The 20,469-nt window shown below is 52.7% G+C and overlaps 1 protein-coding gene across 1 annotated transcript; it reads right to left on the bottom strand.

The window, feature by feature from the left end:
• Positions 1-131: 131 nt before the first annotated feature.
• LOC144733287 (uncharacterized) lies at positions 132-18,332 on the bottom strand. Its single transcript, XM_078615109.1, has 12 exons — positions 17,257-18,332; positions 14,455-14,578; positions 13,506-13,699; positions 11,950-12,104; positions 10,594-10,750; positions 10,300-10,402; positions 9,434-9,618; positions 8,158-8,312; positions 7,520-7,700; positions 5,690-5,768; positions 4,453-4,537; positions 132-2,746 (listed from the first exon to the last, which is right to left on the bottom strand). The coding sequence occupies exons 1-12, from the start codon at positions 17,354-17,356 to the stop codon at positions 1,589-1,591; spliced, it is 2,676 nt and encodes an 891-aa protein (XP_078471235.1). The 5' UTR covers positions 17,357-18,332; the 3' UTR covers positions 132-1,588.
• Between the last annotated feature and the right edge of the window lie 2,137 nt (positions 18,333-20,469).

Here is a 20,469-nt window from a genome sequence, read left to right on the forward strand (position 1 = left end):
TTGTGAAAGATACAATTTTCCATTTGTGGAAATTCGTAGCCCTAACTGGTGAGCAACACTCCGTGTCTCCCTTCCTTTTGTTCGTTTCTCCTTTTTCCCCCATGAAAAATAATGACAGAGACCTGAACCGATGGTTTTGTACGTTGTTATTATTTTAAAACACTTGCAAAAACTCATTCCTGTGCTCGCAGGGTCACACGTAAAATCATGCGTGCAACATTTGGGACTTGGGATGCAAAGTAACACGATTTGGCGCACGATGCATCATTAGCTTAACAAAGAGAAAAACCAATGTTGTCGTTCCACCCAGAATCACCAACAACGTTATAACAGCTTCTTGGTTCTTTCGGTAAAGTCACGTAGAAGAGAAATAATAAAATAATAAAAATAAAACATAATAAAATACAATTTTCACGACGTTTCGGCCACAATGCAAGCAGCCGTCCTCAGGTGAAGAACAGGTCTGTCGGAAAGACAGCGTCTGAAGGCAGCTTCATACTAAATCCATTCACGTAGCCCGCGAAACAAAAACTCATGGTCGCGAGCATTCACGTACAGTGCTTTGCATTTCTCGCGAAGTTCGACGCGCAACTCGTAACAACGCAACACGTCCCTCTCCAACTCCGTACACACAACGCGTAACAGTACCGTTGTGATTGGATGTTTGGGAAACGCAAAATCTAAATGCACACAAACCAAACGTATTCGCGACAACAAGTTGGGACACAACAGCCTTTTATATCACGAGTGCGGCGTTCGGACTCCCGACAGAGATTTGTATCTTGGTCTGCGAGGGGGCCAGCATCTGAAGTCCGCTGATCCTTGTGTCAGATTGAAACCGAGCTGTGTACATAACTGTCCAAACCGTTACTCCACCGCCCTTCAATGGGTTCTAAATGCTAGATTGGGGGTGGTGGTGGTGGTGGCGGCGGTAGTTGTAGTGGATGGAGTGAATACGCATCAATAGCAGAGTGAACATTTATCAACAAATAAACACTATCATTAAAAAACGAATCATGAAAACCCACGTAATATTACTAATATCCTCAGTATAGGCTACGAACACCGTGACATGATGCTCGCTGTCCAGTACTCTCCCAGAAAGCAGCGCGCCTCCTTATGGCTAAGAACAGTTCTCTGGAAGATAACCACCGCAGAACCACTCTAAAAGGGCCTCTTTATCCACGCTCATATATATACCCTCTTTTCCACTGGCACATCCGAGCCGAGTCAGCGCGGGACTCCTCATGGTGCCGGTGGTTTTCCACCGGATATTTGCCGTGCCGAGCCCGGAAGCAAACCGTGATCAGGTGGCCGAACGAGACGTCCGAATCCGGCTCGGGGTGTGCCGAGCAGGCCCGGGGGGGGGGGGGGGCCTGGGATGATGACGCGTCCACTGCGAGTGCGGCGTCAGTCGGCAAAGTGTGAGGTGGAGACAGCCGTCACGGGGCCACGTACACGCGACTTGGCTCGTTGATTGCGCGTGACGGTGCACGCTGGGAAAAAAAAACGGTGATCGTGGCACTCGATGGCGCACGCCAGCCAAAGGAGAGCCACGCTTGCACCGCAACCGACCTGCCTCCCGCACTCATGTAGCGTTCACGTAGCCACCACTCCCGGCTTCTCCTGCTTCTTTGCGCATCACGTACGCCATGTTTGTGATTTCTTGCGACCCCGCGACCTCCAGGGTCGCCGATCTTCCTGCTCCTTCTTTACCACCGCCTCCTCCTGCCCGCGAGTTGACGGGGCTGCGTCGGCATCCGAGCCCCGGTTGCCCGCCTCCGATGCCCCACCACACGCGCTCGTAGCGGAGGGCGAGCAGTTGGACTCCTGGGTAAGGGTCTTGGCTGCGTTTGCCGGGCACCGGGAGAATTCTGGGATTTTCTGAGACCTCACCGTCTGGCTCGGATCTCGATTCCGTGGGTCTGCGATGGTGGTGGTTGTAGTCATCGTTGTTTTCATCAGGAGTAGCTGCAGCAGCAGCACCTACATCATGAACAGATCCAACGGCAGCTTCGTCATCGTCATCAGCAACATCTTCAACATAAGCATAATAATCATATGTAGAGTCAGCATCTTCATTTCCAGCAATTTCATCATTATCCTCATCATGATCATCATCCTCAGCAACGGCATCAGCATCATACCCACGAACATCAGTGGGATCAGCATCTTCGTTATCAACAGCAGCATTGCAATCTTCATCGGCGGCAGCAACGTTATCCTCATCAGCAGCATCTTCATAATCGTCATCTCCAGCAGAAGCAGTTGCAATGTGAAGTCCATCAGCATCATCCTCATCATCATCGTCGTCCTCATCATCGTCGTCGTCATCATCATCATCGTGTGCGGCACCCACTTCGTTTTCATCAACAGTTACCGCATCTGCTACATCATCACCATCACCACCATCGTCGCCGGCATCTTCTTCGTCACCGTAACCGTGAAAATCCGGGCTCAGCAGCTCCGCTTCCCTCTCCGCCTGCTGCCTCCCCGCCGCGTCTCCTCCCCTGAGCACGTAGGCGTTCTGCGCCTTGCGACGCGGCCACGCGTGGAGCGGAAGGCGCCCCTCCACCCGCCTCTCCACCTCCTCCCGCTTGTCCATCTCTCCCTCCTCCGCCTGCTCCGCTTGCTCCTCCCTCTGATCTCCCTCGGAGACGACCTCGACCAGGCAGATGAGTCGCTCCTCCACCTCGCACGCCGGCCGCACCGCGATCCGCCCGCCCCTCTCGGGCCTCGCCCACTCCTGTGCGGAAAAACGCGAGCAGTGACCGCTGTGCCGATTTGCTCCCACACCACCCGCGCCTCCGAAAACAACAGAGCACGCGACTCAACTGGAAACCGCACGACCCGTGACACGCCGGATCCGATCGCCACCTTCGCAAGCAAGCGGGAAATTCAAAGAGGCCCCCGGCATGCGACCGCAGAGAACGTGGCGCAAATCATGGGGCGACATTACAAGCGCCCGGGGGCACAGCGCTAAAGTCGCCAGGGGCACATTGCAAGCCCCCTGTGCGTCACAGCAAGAAGGCCCTCGGTTCAATTCCCGAGCGGGGCGCCGCTGCCGTGAGGAGTTGTTACGTTCCGCCCCCCCACGTTCTGCATGGGGCCAGTGTCCTCCTATAGCTGAAACAAAACCCCCACACAATGTGACTGGTATTGGCGGAACATCCCATTGCTGGTAAATTCCACCGCAAATTACTAATTTGGGATTACACATAGCAACATCGTCCCCCCTAATGGTGAACTTGGCAGGACCCGACTGAAAAACAGTCTTGAGACTCCGTGAGGCTTTGTTGGGTAAACAAGCGGCTAGTATAATAATAATTGGTGCACGGTGGCCCACAATTTTGTCAGCGGTCCGTACGTCCAGAATGGTTGGGGAACGACTGCACTAGAAGGTCGGTGTTCATATCAAGTTGACATCGTCGTGTTTTCCTGATTATAGTTTCAAGTTGATTTTGTTTAACAAGATGAGAACTCCATAGAGACCAAGATGAGTCATTTGCAAGCGCGATTAACCGGGGTCACTACAATTACAAAAGAAAACCAAATAAACTTTTTATCTAAGTATGTTGGACTTATTTTGCACCATACGTAGCCAACCGTGCTAATCGGAGGTGTGGATAGCAATGAAGAAAATAAGAATTCAGCTCAACAAGAGCTGCATCGCCACATGGGAAACCTAAAATTTTAGCGCAAACGTAAATCGACGTTGAACAATTACATTCCCTATCTTGTGAGTCGGCAGATTGTTATTCGCAACTGCAAAATTAAGTTACATTGAACAGACTCAGGGGCGACTATTGTACCCGTGCTTAAAGAAGCCTGTTTTGTTCGTGGCGAATGGCGGCACGGTCAGGAGCTGGAGGCCGAACCGCGATGCGCGTCAACAAGCGGAGCGCTGAACCAGAGGTCGCAACCGGGTACCCGATACCCGTACCCTACCCGATATCCGGCTACCCGTACCTGGCCGGGTACGGGTACGGGTACCCATTTGCGACCCTGGTGCGGCCGGGTACGGGTACGGGTAGGCCGTGAGTCACCGGTGAGTAACCGTTTGTCACTCATTTCGGGTAGGGTACAGGTACGGGTAGGGAACGGGTACCTGTACCCAGCCGGGTACGGGTACCCATTTGCGACCCTGGTGCGGCCGGGTACGGGTACGGGTAAGGAATCAAAACCCGTTTGCGACGTCTGCGCTGACCTCCCTCCCCCCCCACCCCGGGCTCCCTGTTCTGGCGAAAATTCTGCCACCAGATATCCGCAGGGATGCAGCGCACACAGGAGAAGGGACACGTGTCTCAGCTGCGATTGCAAGTGTAATGCGTTGTGACTATCGGAATGTTTATTTATACTGGAGGAATGCGAAGCGCTCTAAAGCTCTTTTTCACAGATGTCCGCGCGAGGATCGTTGTAATTATGGCCGTGGATCGTTCCACGCTCTGGTACCTGGAAGTTGCCCTTGAAGACCGTGAAGAGTTCGTCAAAGGAGGACTCCAGGTTTGGAACGGCGGGCCACACTTTTTGCTTGATCCTGTTGGGAGGTTCATCATCATCGTCATCCGCAACAACATCAACGACCATCGAAAGCGTTTCCAGCGCGTTCGGCGTGGCCTCGCCCGCCCGGCGCTTGGCGCTATAGACGCGACACCGCAGTTGTAGTCTAATTCTCGTTGCCATTCATCACTTCTTATTTTGAATATCAAATCCCAATCTAGATTTGAAGTTTTCGTGACTGCAGGGATCCATACTCTTTGGTCCTTTCGGTAAAGTCACGTAGGTAGAAAATAAAATAAATTAAATCACCACGTTTCGGGCGCAACACGAGCGTCCGTCATCAGGTGGGACAACCACAGCGAGAAACAATTGCTGAAGTGGGCAAAAGGGCTGCTTGTAACAACGTCGTGATTTAATTTATTTTATACCTACGTGACTTTAACGAAAGAACCAAGGAGTAATATAAAATCCCATTTTCTCAAACGTATCTTCCGCCAGTGCTATTCTTCTAATCAGCTATATTACGCAACCCTTCTACCATCGACTGTTATCACGCTACCTAAATGGTTAAAATGCTCCTCCTTTTATAATATTGTTCAACAATATCAACCACAACAACGATAAACACCACATCAACCACGACACCGAGCGCACGAGCAACACCACGGCAATAAACTACGTCTCACTCGCTCATCCACTCATGCATCCACTCACTCATCCACTCGCTCACCCACTCAATCACTAGCTCATCCACTCACTCACTCATCCACTCACTCACCCACCCATCCACTCGCTCACACACATCCACTCTCTCGTCTACTCACTCACTAGCTCATCCATTCATTCACCCACCCATCCACTCGCTCACCCACTCATCCACTCACCCGCTCAGCCACTGACTCACCCACTCAGTCACTCACTCGATCATCCACTCACTCATACACTCATCCACTCTCTCACCCACCCATCCACTCACCCACTCTCTCACCCACCCATCCACTCACCCATTCATCCACTCACTCACACACTCACCCAATCACTCACCAACTCATCCACTCGCTCACACACTCATCCACTCACCCACTCACACACTCATCCACTCACTCACACACTCACTCACCCGCTCATCCACGCACTCACCCACTCATCCACTCACTCACTCATCCACTCGCCGAGTCCGGGACCTCACCTCCTCATCCTGCCCTTGATAACGACCAGAACTGCGCTCATCAGCAGGGCGAACGGGATCACGTAGGCCAGCGTCCACCCTGTGGGGGGACGGGATCGACGCAAGTCATCGCCGCTCCAACACGACATGGACCTGGCCTGAGAACGGCCCCAGTACCGCCCAGGGTCGGTGCCCCCCCCCCCCCCCGACGTGGCCGCGATCGACTCGCTATGCCACGGTGCCTGTGAATAATAATCTAAATAACGTCACGCATTGAGATTATTTAGATGATTTCGGTGCTATAAAAGTCCAAATGATGGACCACTTTTTTGAGCCATCATTTGTGGCCAGGCCGCTTCTGAAAGATAAGTAAATGGCTCCGTGGCTTTGCCTGGTAGGATGGGGATGGTTTCGTTGCATTTGTATGTGTCTGGGTGATTTGTTTACCTCTCTTGTACTTGGCACTACTGTCACGTCTTTGTACTGGTTTTTGTTCTTCTTCTTGGTTCTTTCGGTAAAGTCACGTAGAAGGGAAGTAATAAAATAGACTCTGTCTTCTCGACAGACCTGTTCTTCACCTGAGGACGGCTGCTTGCGTTGTGGCCGAAACGTCGTGAGAGTTATTTTATTTTATTATGTTTTATTTTTATTATTTTATTACTTCCCTTCTACGTGACTTTACCGAAAGAACCAAGAAGATGAATCCCTGCAGTCACGAAAGCTTTAAATCGAAAAATTGGTTTGTTGTAACGTTCGTACCCGCACCTACCGGAGATCTGTGAAAAAGAGCTTTATAGCTCATCGGATTCCTCCGCTATTAATACATATTCTGATTCTGCTTTGGTGGATCGCGTAGGGTTCTTGTGGGACTCTCCAACCGGCTGACTTGGCTGCGAGGTGGCCAGGAGATAATGCGGCGAGGAGGTTTATGAACCCGGATGCTCGGGTTCGTTAATCTCCTCAATTGAGCGTGGGGGATTTCTCCAAGCTCTCCGCTCTCTTCCCAATGCGCAGGAAAACTCCGGATGTGGATTTGGCCAAACATCCCAATCAGCATATCGGAAAGCTAAGCAGGTATGGAAGACTGCACTGGAATTCTCGTTGTGTTGTAGGATTAGCCTGGGAGGTGGCCATGAAATGCCAGCACAGAGGTGGGCTATTGATCACATAGTACACCACTGTCCTGGAGTCTGCGCTCCTTCAACGGAGGAGGCGCAAGAGCAAAGTGACGAGAACTCTCTCTCTCTCTCTGCTGAAGCCCTCTCATCGTGGCCAGCAGACCTCGACATTGACATCGGATCTCCTGAGCCACATTTCTACCATGCCGCTGCCATCATGCGCACGACTTGGGCCGAGGCAACTCACTTGTCCTGTTTGTGTGGTGGGCTGGTTGAATTGGAGGCTGTGAGGGAGGCGCGAACTGGTTAGTAGCTATCCGACTGGTTATACATAATCGCGTGGTTTGTCACTAGTTATCGGTGGGTGAGCGAGAAGCCGTGACACGCACCCTTGCAGTGTTTACGGTAGAAGCCGACCGTAACTGAATTTCTGGTTTCGGCCGAAATCGAAAGTTTAAAATCGACTTTCGGCCGAAACCGAAAGTAAACCGAACGTTTACTTTTTTGCTTCGACCGAAACAGAAACTATGCTGAAAGAGGCCATTTGCCAACTTTCGGTGCCGAAACTGAATGTCGGTCGGCCTCTAGTTTACAGCGCTATTGAAATTGTCACAATTAAAAAATAAATGTTTATTATCAGATGGCTGGTTAGTTTTTTCGATAAGCACGGTTGGCCACGTACGGTGCGAAAGAAGTTGAACACACGCACAACTAAGTCGGTGGGCTTACTCACCAGGCCGTTCAGAGGCGTTTGTGACCACAGCCACCGTGTTTCCACTGCCACCCCATCCACCACGCCAGCCCGCTCTGTCGACCCCCTCGGAGGGGTCAGGGGCCTGGAGACCACGTGACTCGGCCCCCTTCACCGCACCCTCGAGCAGGTGGGACCCCTCTCCCTCCCCGAGCCGCACATCCTGGGGGGGCCGTGGGAGTTATGGGCGTGGGAGGGGGGAGGACGTGGGGGGGTGTGGGAGGGGGGGCGTGGGAGGTGGGGGGGCGTGGGAGGGGGGGGGGGACGTTACAGGTGCGGGACATTTTCAAGTTTAATTTTATTGGGTATAGCCCTGTGAGCCATGCGGTTCTTGAGTCGGGTGCAACCGCAACAAACAAAATATGAACGGAGAACATCTTAAAGCGACGACGCGCAACCGAAACATCCTGGATAAACCAGCAAATCTTCCAACAAAAAAAACGCCGTGTGCACAAATCCCAGTGTGATGCAAGTCAAACAATAACAACCATAATACAATTTAGATTACCCATATCTTTTCGAAATCACCAAAATATTTGATTGGGATGGGAAGTGAACGAGACGCCACCGCCACCACCACCACTACACGGTACAGCACAAACTCCCTCCCTCCACCTCACCGTGCACGGTTGGTCCGGGCCTCCGTCGCAGCCTGGCGCTCCCAAGCCGGACTCGGACCAACTCAGTCTCAGTTCCCCTCCGCCCATCTCCGTCCGGACCCCGCCAGGTGGAGTTTGGGGATTCGTGCGGTCCCCCAGGAGAGCGCCGTTCGGATCTAAGAACGACGCGGGGAATGGCGGTGAAGACAAGTGCGATGCCGTGCGGCGATCGGCCTGCCTACAGAAACGAAGCCATCTTCCCACACCGAGTGGAGCCTAAAGCAGCCGAAGAATCAGAACTTTTATTTAGACTGGAGGAATCAGATGAGCTGTAAAGCTCTTTCTCGCAGATGTCCAGGAGGGCATACCTGTCAACCTCTTATGCGTGCCTACCTGATTACAGACCAGTTCAGATCTTATTGGTCACCCCATGCCCTTATAAATCTCAACGTTCATCCTACAAAGTCCAATCACAAGGGAGAAACACAAACAAATAGACAACATTTTTTTTTGCCCGTATTAAAACGGCTTTAGTGCCGTATGGACCTGAAAACTCAATTTCCTTGCACAAGAATACGGGGTAACCCGTAACGGATTGACACTTACGAGTAGGGGCACAGGCGGTAAGAATGTCACAACATCTTCTTGGTTCTTTCGGTAAAGTCACGTAGAAGGGAAATAATAAAATAATAAAAATAAAACATTAAATAATTCTCACGACGTTTCGGCCACAACGCAAGCAGCCGTTGTGGCCGAAACGTCGTGAGAATTATTTTATTATGTTTTATTTTTATTATTTTATTATTCCCATTCTACGTGACTTTACCGAAAGAACCAAGAAGATGAATCCCTGCAGTCACGAAAGCTTTAAATCGAAAAATGTCACAACAGTAACAGCAACAAGCGAATCGCACACACCATAAATCCTTTATATGCGTGGCATCGGTTTTATTTTATTATTCATTTCTGTTTTTCTTGAGTAAGAGTTTCATTTTTATCACATTGGTATTTTAAATTAAATATTAAACAAAAAAAATTCCTAAAAGTGGAAAATTTTGGGGAAAAAATTTTCACGAAAATAAATTGTCACGCACAACGAGTCTGTGTGCAAAATGTCAGCTCGATTGGATCACGGGAAGTGGGTTAAAAAACGACCGAAAGATTTGCACGGTCGTAAGCGCGCAAGCAAGTGAACTTAATATAAAGGATTTCAAAAAGAAACACGATAGGAGTGCCGACGTTTTGTGTCGTCCCAGGATCATTGGCTCAATCCGGCGAGAACGCAGCGGCCACCCACCGACGTCGGCCATGCAGAAGGGCTCGGTGATGAGGACGCGGTGCCGAGGGGGGTCGCGCTGGCGCACGGACAGACGCACGCGCGTCAGCGGCGACGGCGGGGACAGCGAGCAGCGCGACCCGGGCTCCTCCTGGGAGCCCCAGCGCGCCGACTCCGAGCCGCACTTCCACTCCGAGCCCAGCTCCCTGTGGCCACAGCACACGGCGGAGGTAAGAGGCGAATTGGGGAGGGGGGGGGCGTGGAGGCAAAAGCGCAGGGCGGTCCCCGTGCGACGAGTCGTCTCGCTCGCACGGGAATTTCACGTGCGACGTTTGCTCCGATCGCAGGTCCCAGACGGTCGTCCGACTTCTCGATAAAATAACCAAATAACAGCCACGGAATATTTTCCTCTTTTCTGCTTTCTTTCTCTCTTTCTCTCTCGTGCGTCTGTTTTTTTTTGTAACGAGCGCTCTTCCCCACTCCCCGCTCCCATGCCGCCTGCGTGCTCGGTCACCGTCTCTCTCTCTCTCTGTCTGTCCTCCTCACCCCACACATCCAGCCTGCACTCCCCCGCTGGAACTGTGTCTCCACGGCTATCCCTGCCTCGGCTCTTTCCCTATCCCCCCCCCCCCCCCCCCCCCCTTCAAGCCTCGGTCGTCATACCTGCTTGCTCGGGCCATCCACTCGAAAGGAGCTCTACGGAACCCTCTTAGATTTGGCCAACAAATCCCGCGCTGGCCAGGGCAAGGCACCTTGGAGGACGTGGAAACAACCCACGCTTTGAGAGTCCCCCCGATGGACTAATTGTGGTTGTACCCATTTCTACCGCTGGGTGAGTAGTTGTGGAAGTAGCAGTTGTGTTGGTGGTGGTGGTGGGGAGGACTCACTCGTCCTGGTAGTAGAGCGAGTAGTTGCTGCCCGGGCTGACACTCGCCCAGTGGCACAGCAAGGTTCGGAGGTCACGCGTCGCGCACTGCAGATGGAACCCACCTGCACCACACGCACCGGTATACCGCATCACTACACCACACTACTTCACCACATTGCTACACCGCACCGCTACACTGGACTGCTACACCGCAGGCACCGCTACACCGCACGCACCACACCGGTACGCCTCGCTCACCGCTACACCGGCTGTACCCACTCGACACCGGCTGTACCAGCCGCACGGACCGTACCAGGCGATGCGCGTGGCGTGGCCATGACGGGCTGGGACCACTCGCTCCAGGACCCGCGCAGGGTCTCCCCGTCGGGACCCGTCCGGACCCTCAGCCAGTAGGGGATGCCGGGGCGTAGCCCCCGTAGACGGTGCTCCGTGGCACCGGTCTGCACCGTCTGCGATCCGGAGGAGTTGGGGGGGAGTGTGGGAGGGGGTTGGTTTTTGGTCAGGTTTGGGTGATGCTTGGGGTCAAGTTTGAGTTATATACGGGGTCAAGTTGGGATCGTGTTTGGGTCGTACTTTGGGTGAAGTTTGTGTCGTGTTCGGGTTATGTTCGGGTGAGGTTTATGGAGAGGCGTGAGTCCGGCATTCCAGTAGTCTACGTCCGTCCTATATCCTGTCCCTCGGGCCCAGCTCCCCCACATGGGGAAGACACCATTTTGTTTCGATTCAACGTCGACGGTGTCACTTGGGCCACCTCCAACGCCTCCATTCCTCTTTGTGAATATACGTTGAACTTCTTTCGCATCGTACGTAGGCAACTGCGTTTACCTTGGCCTCCTCATTGCACGGGCGACGCTGTAGCCTTGTCGTGGTGGTGGTGGTGCTGGTGGTGGTGATGCTGGTAGTGGTGGTACTGGCGGTTGTGGCGGTGATAGAAGTGTTGCGGTTAGTACTCTGCGCTACAACTTTGGCGACCCGAGCTCGATTCCCGCTCACAGCCAACAACATCGGTAATGAATAATCTGAACCGCACCTGAGCTTCCCCTAGGTAAACTCAGCCTTAAACGAGTACCTGTGGTGCTAGCCACCCACCCTCCTCGAATTCCGTGCTGTCCTTAATAGATACTCACAGCACTTGGCCCAACATGATGTTAAGGCTATTCGGGAGATCTTTGTCTCTCGGTGGTGGTGGCGAATGGTGGTTATTGTTGGTCGCGATAGCAGTGGTGATGGTAGGTTGTAGTGGCGGTAGTAGTGGCTGTGGTGGTGGTAGCTGTGGTTGTGGCGGTAGTGGTGGTTTTAGTGGTGGTAGTGGCGGTGATTGTAGTGGCAGTAGTAGGGGCTGTAGTGGTGGTGGTGGCTGTGGTGGTGGCGATAGCGGTGGTTGTGGCTGTGGTGGTGGCTGTGGTGGTTGTGGCTGTGGCGGTGGTGGCTGTGGTGGTTGTGGCTGTGGTGGTGGTATTGGCTGTGGTGGTGGTGGCTGTGGTGGTGGCTGTGGCGGTAGTGGTGGTATTGGCTGTGGTGGTGGTGGCTGTGGCGGTGGTGGTGGCTCTGGCTGTGGTGGTGGTATTGGCTGTGGCGGTGGTATTGGCTGTGGTGGTGGCTGTGGTGGCTCTGGCTGTGGTGGTGGTGGCTGTGGTGGTGGCGGCACCGTGTTGGTGCGGTTGCGCTCCCGCGAGTAGGAGAGCTGGTAGGTGAGCGTGGACGTCACGATGATGTCCGCCTCTGGCGGGGTCCACCCGGCCCTCAGCTCCCCCGGCCACTCCGTGTCTCTGGCCCAGAGAGCTCTGGGGGGCTCTGTGTGGACTGGACTCACACGGGGGGGGGGGCGACTTGTACTAAGCAACCGCACAAGGAAGAAGAGTCTGGGGCAAAATGCGTCAAAGTGAATAAACTATCAACTATTTTTTATTTCACCAGATAAGGTCCCTCTGAGTTATGCAGCTGGCTGTCACAAATGGCAGCTCAACGAAGTGGTTTATTACGTGGATAATTATAGCAGCCAAATACTCGAAACGCGTGATGTTGATTCTAAATGTGGAGGGGAAAACCGGTGGACCCAGAGAAAATTCCACGCGACCACAGGGAGAGAGAGAGACACGCAAACTCCAAATGTACAGCAGGCATCAGGATTGGTATCGAACCCACGACCTCCTGTATACCAAACGAGGGAGTTAACATCTCCTAGCCACCGTGATGATGATGAGAGAGAGACGCAAACTCCAAATATACAGCAGCAGGCGTCAAGGTCGGGATCGAACCCACGACCTCCTGTGTACCAGGCGAGGGAGTTACGAGGGGGTGGGTGGCCAACACCACGCCTGGCCGCCTTTGTCTCCCACGTGCTGATGTTTACACACCGCAACAGGCGAGTACTTATTTAAGGCTGAGTCAACCGCGGGGAAGCCGGTTCACATAATCGTCATTGTTGTTGGTGGTGGCCGTGAGCGGGAACTAAACTCGTGTCCCTGCCCGGGCTCGTGTCGCACTGCGCTAACCGCTGCACCTCCGCTCCCCGCGCACACTCGCGGCGACTCGGGCTGTGTGGACAATCACTGCGGGTTTGGGAAGGTGAGGTGGTGGCAGAGGGGCCCGATTCGAGCGAGGTCAGTTTGTGGAGGTGAGTTATCGAGATGGGGAGAGGGTGGTGGTGCTGGTGGTGGTGGTGCTGGTGGTGGTGCTGGTGGTGGTGGTGCTGGTGGTGGTGCTGGTGGTGGTGGTGCTGGTGGTGTTGCTGATGGTGGTGCTGGTGGTGCTGGTGGTGGTGGTGGTGCTGGTGGTGCTGGTGGTGGTGCTGGTGGTGGTGCTGGTGGTGCTGGTGGTGGTGCTGGTGGTGGTGCTGGTGGTGGTGCTGGTGGTGCTGGTGGTGGTGGTGGTGCTGGTGGTGCTGGTGGTGGTGGTGGTGCTGGTGGTGGTGCTGGTGGTGCTGGTGGTGGTGCTGGTGGTGCTGGTGGTGGTGCTGGTGGTGGTGCTGGTGGTGCTGGTGGTGGTGCTGGTGGTGGTGCTGGTGGTGGTGCTGGTGGTGCTGGTGGTGGTGGTGCTGGTGGTGGTGGTGGTGCTGGTGGTGGTGCTGGTGGTGGTGCTGCTGGTGGTGGTGGTGGTGCTGCTGCTGGTAGTGGTGGTGCTGGTGGTGATGGTGGTGGTGGTGCTGGTGGTGGTGGTGGTGCTGGTGGTGGTGGTGGTGGTGCTGGTGGTGGTGGTACGGACCCGCCTCCTCCACACGCACGGTGCTCCTGGTCCGACACGAGGAGCCCGCCTGGCCGTGCCAGGCCCTCATCTCGATGACGAGGTCCTGGAACATGGAGACTTGGCGAGCCGGGATGGCACAGGCGTAGCTGGCGCTCGTGTTGTCGACACGGCGCTGCACGGTCACGTGGCAGTTATTGAGGCGCTCTCCAGCACTGGGGTGGGGGAGGGAAGAAAGAGGGGGGTCAACGTTGCTTCAAAAGCAAAGGGGACCTCAAAAAGTCTCCTCGTGACAAATGTCACCGGGAGGCAAGTCACCGCGTAACCACGCGGGAAGCACGGAACTGATGTGGAATGTTTAATGCGGCTCATGCCTCGCATCGTCCCGCGAGACAATTTACACGCCTCAGTCTGGTTCACCTCATGACTGCACGCAACAATAAGCACGGAATTCAATTGGGTTTTGAATTTTATCTGGCTAAAAATGACGGCTCTGAGAAAAAAAACCATCGCGAGTTTGACCGTCGTCCGACGAACATTACTCTCATATGGCAGAGCGGGTGCGAAAGTTCTGCCCTTGACTGCGCGTGGGCGCAGAGGTCATTCGAAGGGTTCTCGGAGGTAGTTTTGTGATATCCACTTCCGCAGGCCATTCACTAACACGAAGAAGGGCTCCGCACCGCTCCGAGAGATTTCCGAACGGATTCCTCGTCTCGTTATGTGGGTGCTGACAGCGCGATCGGGATGATCTTTTAAGGGGTATTTACAATATTTAAAAAAATGTGCGGTTCAAAGTGTGGCTTGGGCCGCGAGCTCTTGAGCTCTGCCTTAAAATAAATGAAAGACAACGGCCGACGATTCGGGCAATCATCCACGCGTCGAAAAAAACGGGACAATCTCCAGCGCCGGGTCGCTCGCAAGCGGCGGCGGCGTCTGACGGCGAGTGGCGTGGATGGAATCGTCGACTCACAAGTGGTACGTGAAGCTGGTGGTGACGAGGTCGGGCCGCAGCAGATCCCAGGTGCACTCGAAGTCGAAGCCACGGCGCGTCAGGCAACCAGGTGCGCGCAGGAGCATGGCACACACCCCGCCGCCTGCGGAGAGTCTCCCGGTGTCAATTCGATTTTGTCTAAAAACCAGGTAAGAACTTTTGTAGAAGCTAAACGAAAAGACTATGAACTATTTTGTATTTTACCAGGTAAGGCGCACTGAGATATATAGCTTTTTTTCAGAAGCGATCTGGCTATCACGAATGACAGCTCAATGCAGTTGCTCATCATGTGGAAATGTATAGCAGCCAAATGCTCTAAAAGCGCGTTTCTAAATGTGGAGGTATACACCGGCGGACCCGGATAAAAATCCACGCGATCACGGGGAGAGAGACATGTAAGCTCCAAATAGGCAGGCGTCATGGTCACGATGGAACCCACGACCTCCTGTATACCAGGCGAGGTAGTTAACATCTCGCCACCGTGGCGCCCGTGTATTTACGTATGTTGAACTTGTTTCGCACCGTACGTTGCCAACCGTGGTAATCCGAGGTTTCAAGTTTCATTTATTAGGTGTAGCCCTGTGAGCCATTCGGCTCTTGAATCGGGTGCAACCGCAACAAACAGAAAACAAAAACATGAACAAGAAAACATCTTGAAGTGACTATGTGCAAACAGAAAATCCAAGAAAAGACTCTCGGATGCGTTTCTGGTGAGGGGAAAGGACAGCAAACTAAACCCAAAAGCAATTATAAAGAAAGGAGGAGAGATTTAAAAGTGCATAGCTCAAGTGGCATCCTAATATCGGAAGGAACAACATTCCAGACGGCCGCAGAAACGCATCCGAAAGCGGAGCGATGCAGCGACCGTCTTTGTTCGATGGCTATGGCGTGATCTTTGTCTTCGTTGTTGGTTGTAAAGGGTGCGGTAACTCCCACCTAAGTTCAAGATGTTCGGCGAAACCAGTGGGGGGGGGGGGGGGGGGGGGGGGGCGGGTGGCACGTGCCCCCCCAATGATCTGATCGAAATCCCTAATTTCGATCGGATCATTGGTGTTTATTATTAATAATAAATCGGCATTTTGCGACCCCCACTGCCACTGTATAGCATGTAGTTACGTGCCAGGGACTCTATGAGATGATAGGACGATGGTCTGAGTCTATAATTGGCAATAGGTAACGGCAAAGCAGTTATAAGTGACTCATAGAATTGTGCGCAGTTGCCTATACAGCACACGACTTCCCTGAAGGCATCAACAGCTTCAGCGAGCGCGATGCCGATCACACAACGCGGTTCGAATTCGACCCTCGATCGATGGCTGCGCCATCGCCGCACACGCATCGAATAAAAAGCAAGGGACAAGTCCTTCTTACTAACAACTCCTATAATTTTTCATTGTTGGAGGGGTTGCCCCCCCCCCTACCTGAAAATCCTGGCTCCGCCATTGGTAAGAGTAGGCCAATTACCCTCTAGGATGGAGGAACCATACTGATAAGAATGGCGTGGGGGGGCAATTGCAGGGGCTGCGCTTTGGTCGCGACACCACACGAATCGTGTCTGCGATACTGCGGTGGCAAGCGGTGCGAGAGCGAAATTCACAAAAGCTCAACACGTTCGTCAATAACCCACCCCCCACCGTACATAAATTGTAATAGGTGACGTTTCGGGCAACAGCCCTTCTTCATAGCTGAGAACATGATTTGTAGGTCAGGAACGTCGGCACCCACGCGGTAAAACCCGAACACGCAGCAAGAAGCACGTGCTCGGATTGATGTGTTGCTTCATTTGCTGCAGTTTTTATTTATTTTACTTTTGTCATCTCTAGCGAACCAGGTTCACTGTTGCAAATAAAACGTTTATCCAGGTCTTCCTGAGTTTCTCACATTTGTTAAGCAAAATGAACGTGACCAATTCACCCACTCGCTCATCCACTCACCCACCCACTCGTTCACTCACGCACGCTCTCATTCATTCACCTACTCATTCACTCACTCATCCACTCATTCACTCACTCACGCACCCTCTCATTCACTCACCCACTCATTCACTGAACCTCTCACCCATCCACTCATTCACGCACTCACCCACGCACCCTCTCATTCACTCACCCACTCACTCATGAACTCAACCTCTCACCCATCCACTCACCCACTCATTCACTCACTCACCCACTCATTCGCTCACTCACCCACTCATTCACTCACCCTCTCACTTGCCGACTCATTCACTCACTCAACCACTCATTCACTCACCCACTCATTCACTCACTCATTCACTCACTCACCCACTCATTCACTCACTCACCCACCCACTCGCTTCATCGTTAAACCGCTCTTGCAAATGAGACTCCTCTCCTCGTCTCTTTTGAGTTTTCTCAACCCGGTTTAAACGCAAAATCAACTTTCACTGGAATCTTTATTTAGACTCCAAAACGAATCCGATGAGCTATGAAGCTCTTTCTTCACAGATGTTCCAGTATGGGCGGGTCAGCAGGTTACAACAGCAAAATAAAAACAAAAATATAATGAGTTGTAACATAGAGAAAAGGGTAAACAAGTCACTAAGTAGAAATAAATAATACAAGTAAAATGTATCAAGCTTGGGCGAGGCAGCAGTAACACCGACAAAACAGTTCCACACCACACCAAGATAACACACACAGACGCAGTCCCTCAATTAAAAACACAACCCATTAACATTGAACTATCGATACTGCACGGGCCTTAGGGGTCAACTTGGGAGGATCGGGGGGAGGCTTCAACGCGCGTTGTGGTGGCTCTCACCGTCCTCCTCGGTCGAGGCCGCCGCAGCCACGAATCCAGCAGCGAGCAGTGGCCCCAGGGCCCACAACGCGGCCACCACACACACCGGGCTGCCCGCCATGCAGGCGGCGTGGGTGGGATGGCCCGGCGTGGAGGAGGAGGATGGTGGTGGTGGTGGTTGATGGTGGTGGTTGATGGTGGTGGTGGTTGATGGTGGTGGTGGTTGATGGTGGTGGTGGTTGATGGTGGTGGTTGATGGTGGTGGTGGTTGATGGTGGTTGATGGTGGTGGTGGTGGTGGTCTCGCGGGTCGTGGTAGTCGTAGTCGGCAGTCCGTCACACGGAGGTCACGTGGAAATCAATGGAATCCTCCAGGGGACCGACGAACATCCAAACCTGTGCTCTTGTGCAAGTCTTGGGGATGATGGGGAAGTGGGTGGTTGCTCTATTTGGCGAAAATTATTTTTAAATGATAACGCTTGTGGAGCACAGGACCCAACGTTGCAAAGCACCGAGCGGCCAGCAACAAACAGCACTACCCCCGTATTAAAGTTGCAATTGACAAGGGTTGCGAATGCGATTCTTCAAGTTGAGCAGCAAGGTTGTTGCTAATAATAGTATTGTTATCGCTGGAAAGACTTGGGGGGAGAGAATTCAAAAGCCGAGTAGTAGCGAGGGAAGAAGCAGAAAAAGAAGTGTTGGGAGCTGCAGTGTGGTGAGTTGGGTGGACGAGTGAGTGGGTGAGTGCTGTGACCTGCAGTGTGGTGGTGGTGGTGGTGATTGAGCGCAGTGTGATGAGTTGAGTGGACGAGTGAGTGGGTGAGTGCTGTGACCTGCAGTGTGGTGGTGGTGGTGATTGAGAGCAGTGTCGTGGATGAGACAAGACAGTCCGTGTCTGGTATAGACCCAAGCCCTGAACACGAGTGGAGGAATCAACGAGCGAAGCTCCGAGGGAACGGTCACCCTGACTGATGGCAGCGATACAAGAGTGACGAAGAGGCGCCCGTGAGCGAGCGAGCGACCGACCGGAGTGACCCAGCGAAGGCTGGACCATACGTGGGCTAAAGATGATTATGATGTTCGTGATGATGATGGTGGTGGTGGGTACGCTGAAGGTGGTGGAGGGGGGGGGGTAGATGAAGGAATACGCTCGTGGTTTGCGGTTCCTCTGTGTTTATCTCGCTCGCAAAACCTCAGGGCACACTTTGAAAAAAAAAGCACACGCGCGCTCGTCTCTTTCCCCGTGTCATATTTCAGCGACTTCGCGGCCTATTCGGACCACGTTGCCGTGTCGCGTGTGTGCGACACGGGCAGCCAGCGAGAGCGCGTTCATCGCTCGTTGCAGGCGTTCGCGGTTCGAACCCAGCGGCCGCTCTGATTAATATCGCGGTGTGCAATGACCGTAATTATACGTAAAACAAATTCTCCCTCATCTTCTTGGTTCTTTCGGTAAAGTCACGTAGAATGGATTTATTTATTTATTATTTCCATTCTACGTGACTTTACCGAAAGAACCAAGAAGATGAATCCCTGCAGTCACGAAAGCTTTAAATCGAAATTCTCCCCCGTGTCATTTGTAAGAGTATAGGCCATTGTGTGCCAGCGTCAGGATCCAATGATTGCCAAATTCAAATGTTACCTGCAAATTGTTCAGTTGAGATGTATACACAGCGGCAATCATCGCCCCCTACTTGCAGACTATTGCGCCAGGTCACTCTGGGCAAATGCGACATTATCCCAGCCTCTTGAAGTTCTCCTCTGGTTCAACAAAATCAACTTTAAATCCACCCACTCGATCGTTCACTCACCCACTCGTACATTCACTCACTCTCTCACTCTTGCAAATGAGACAATCGCGGCCTGTACGTACGTACGTTGAACTTCTTTCACGCCGTACATAACTAACCGTGTTAATTTGGGAGATACGGGCCCCTTTCAGTTCTCGCCTGCAATACTGCACCGTGAGAAATTGAATCGCAGAAACCAAAGAGTGAGTTACGTTGTCCGTGCTGTGGAAGGAATCTCTAGTACCTGGGTGCTTTTGTCCGTGGATAGAGGCCTCCCCGCCGTGCCCTCCCCGCGGGTTCATTGTTCAGCACGATACGGGTTGGCAAGGGGGAGCCGGGGCCCCCAGGACCAGTTCAGGAGTCACTCGTCCAATTGTTAGCCGTGGCCTGGAATCGAACTCAGGTCCGCCGTCGGATTCATTGCCAAATGCCACCGCTCCACCTCCACGCGCCTCCTGGTTACTCTTGCAGTGCTACTCGCCGACGTGGGGCGCCACGGTGGCGAAATGTTAACTCCCTTTCCAGGTATACAGGAGGTCGTCGGTTCAATATTTGGAGTTTGCAGGTCTCTCTGCCCGTGGTCGCGTGGAACACGCGTTTAGAGTATTTGGCTGCTATCAATTTCCACACGATAAGCCACTTCGTTGAGATATTATTTGCGGCCAAGTCGCTTCTGAAAAGAGCTATATAGCTCAGTGGGCCTTACCTGGTAACATACAAAAAAAATGTTTTAGTGATTTACGTTGGTGAATCACGTGGCCTCGACGTTGCAGTACAGAAAGTAGGTGCGTGTGTGTGGGTGCGTGTGCGCGTGTGCGTGTGTGTGCGTGCGCGCGTGTGTGTGTACACGTGTGTGTGTGTGTGTGCGTGTGTGTACACGTGTGTGTATACACGTGTGTGTGTGTGTGTACACGTGTGTGTGTGTGTACACGTGTGTGTGTACACGTGTGTGCATGTACACGTGTGTGAACACGTCAGTGCAACGGAGCTTTCAGCAGAATGATGATGATAACGATCGTGATTGCGAAGCTTACGCAGATTACTGTGACGATGTTGTTGATGATGTTTACGGTGAAAATAGTTGTGGTTAATGACGACGCTTGGATAAATTATAGCGATGATAATGATGATTGTGATCACAACGACGTGGTCACAGTTATGATAATGATGGCAATGACGATAATGACGATCATGAAAGCGATTGCAGTGACAATGATGATCAAATCACGCTGATTATTATTCGGATTAGCGAATGACGACTACCGTGACAATGATTGTGACGACGATGACAATGATGATAACAATGACCATGATAAGGATTGTGACGACGATGACAATGATGATGAGCCAATGACGATCATAACGAGAATTATGATGATCACAATTATGACAATGGATGTGATGACAATGCTTATGATGATGACAATGATCACGATGGCGATGTTGAC

Source organism: Lampetra planeri, chromosome 46 (assembly GCF_965212315.1).
Source record: "Lampetra planeri chromosome 46, kcLamPlan1.2.h2, whole genome shotgun sequence".
Lineage (NCBI taxonomy): Eukaryota > Metazoa > Chordata > Hyperoartia > Petromyzontiformes > Petromyzontidae > Lampetra > Lampetra planeri.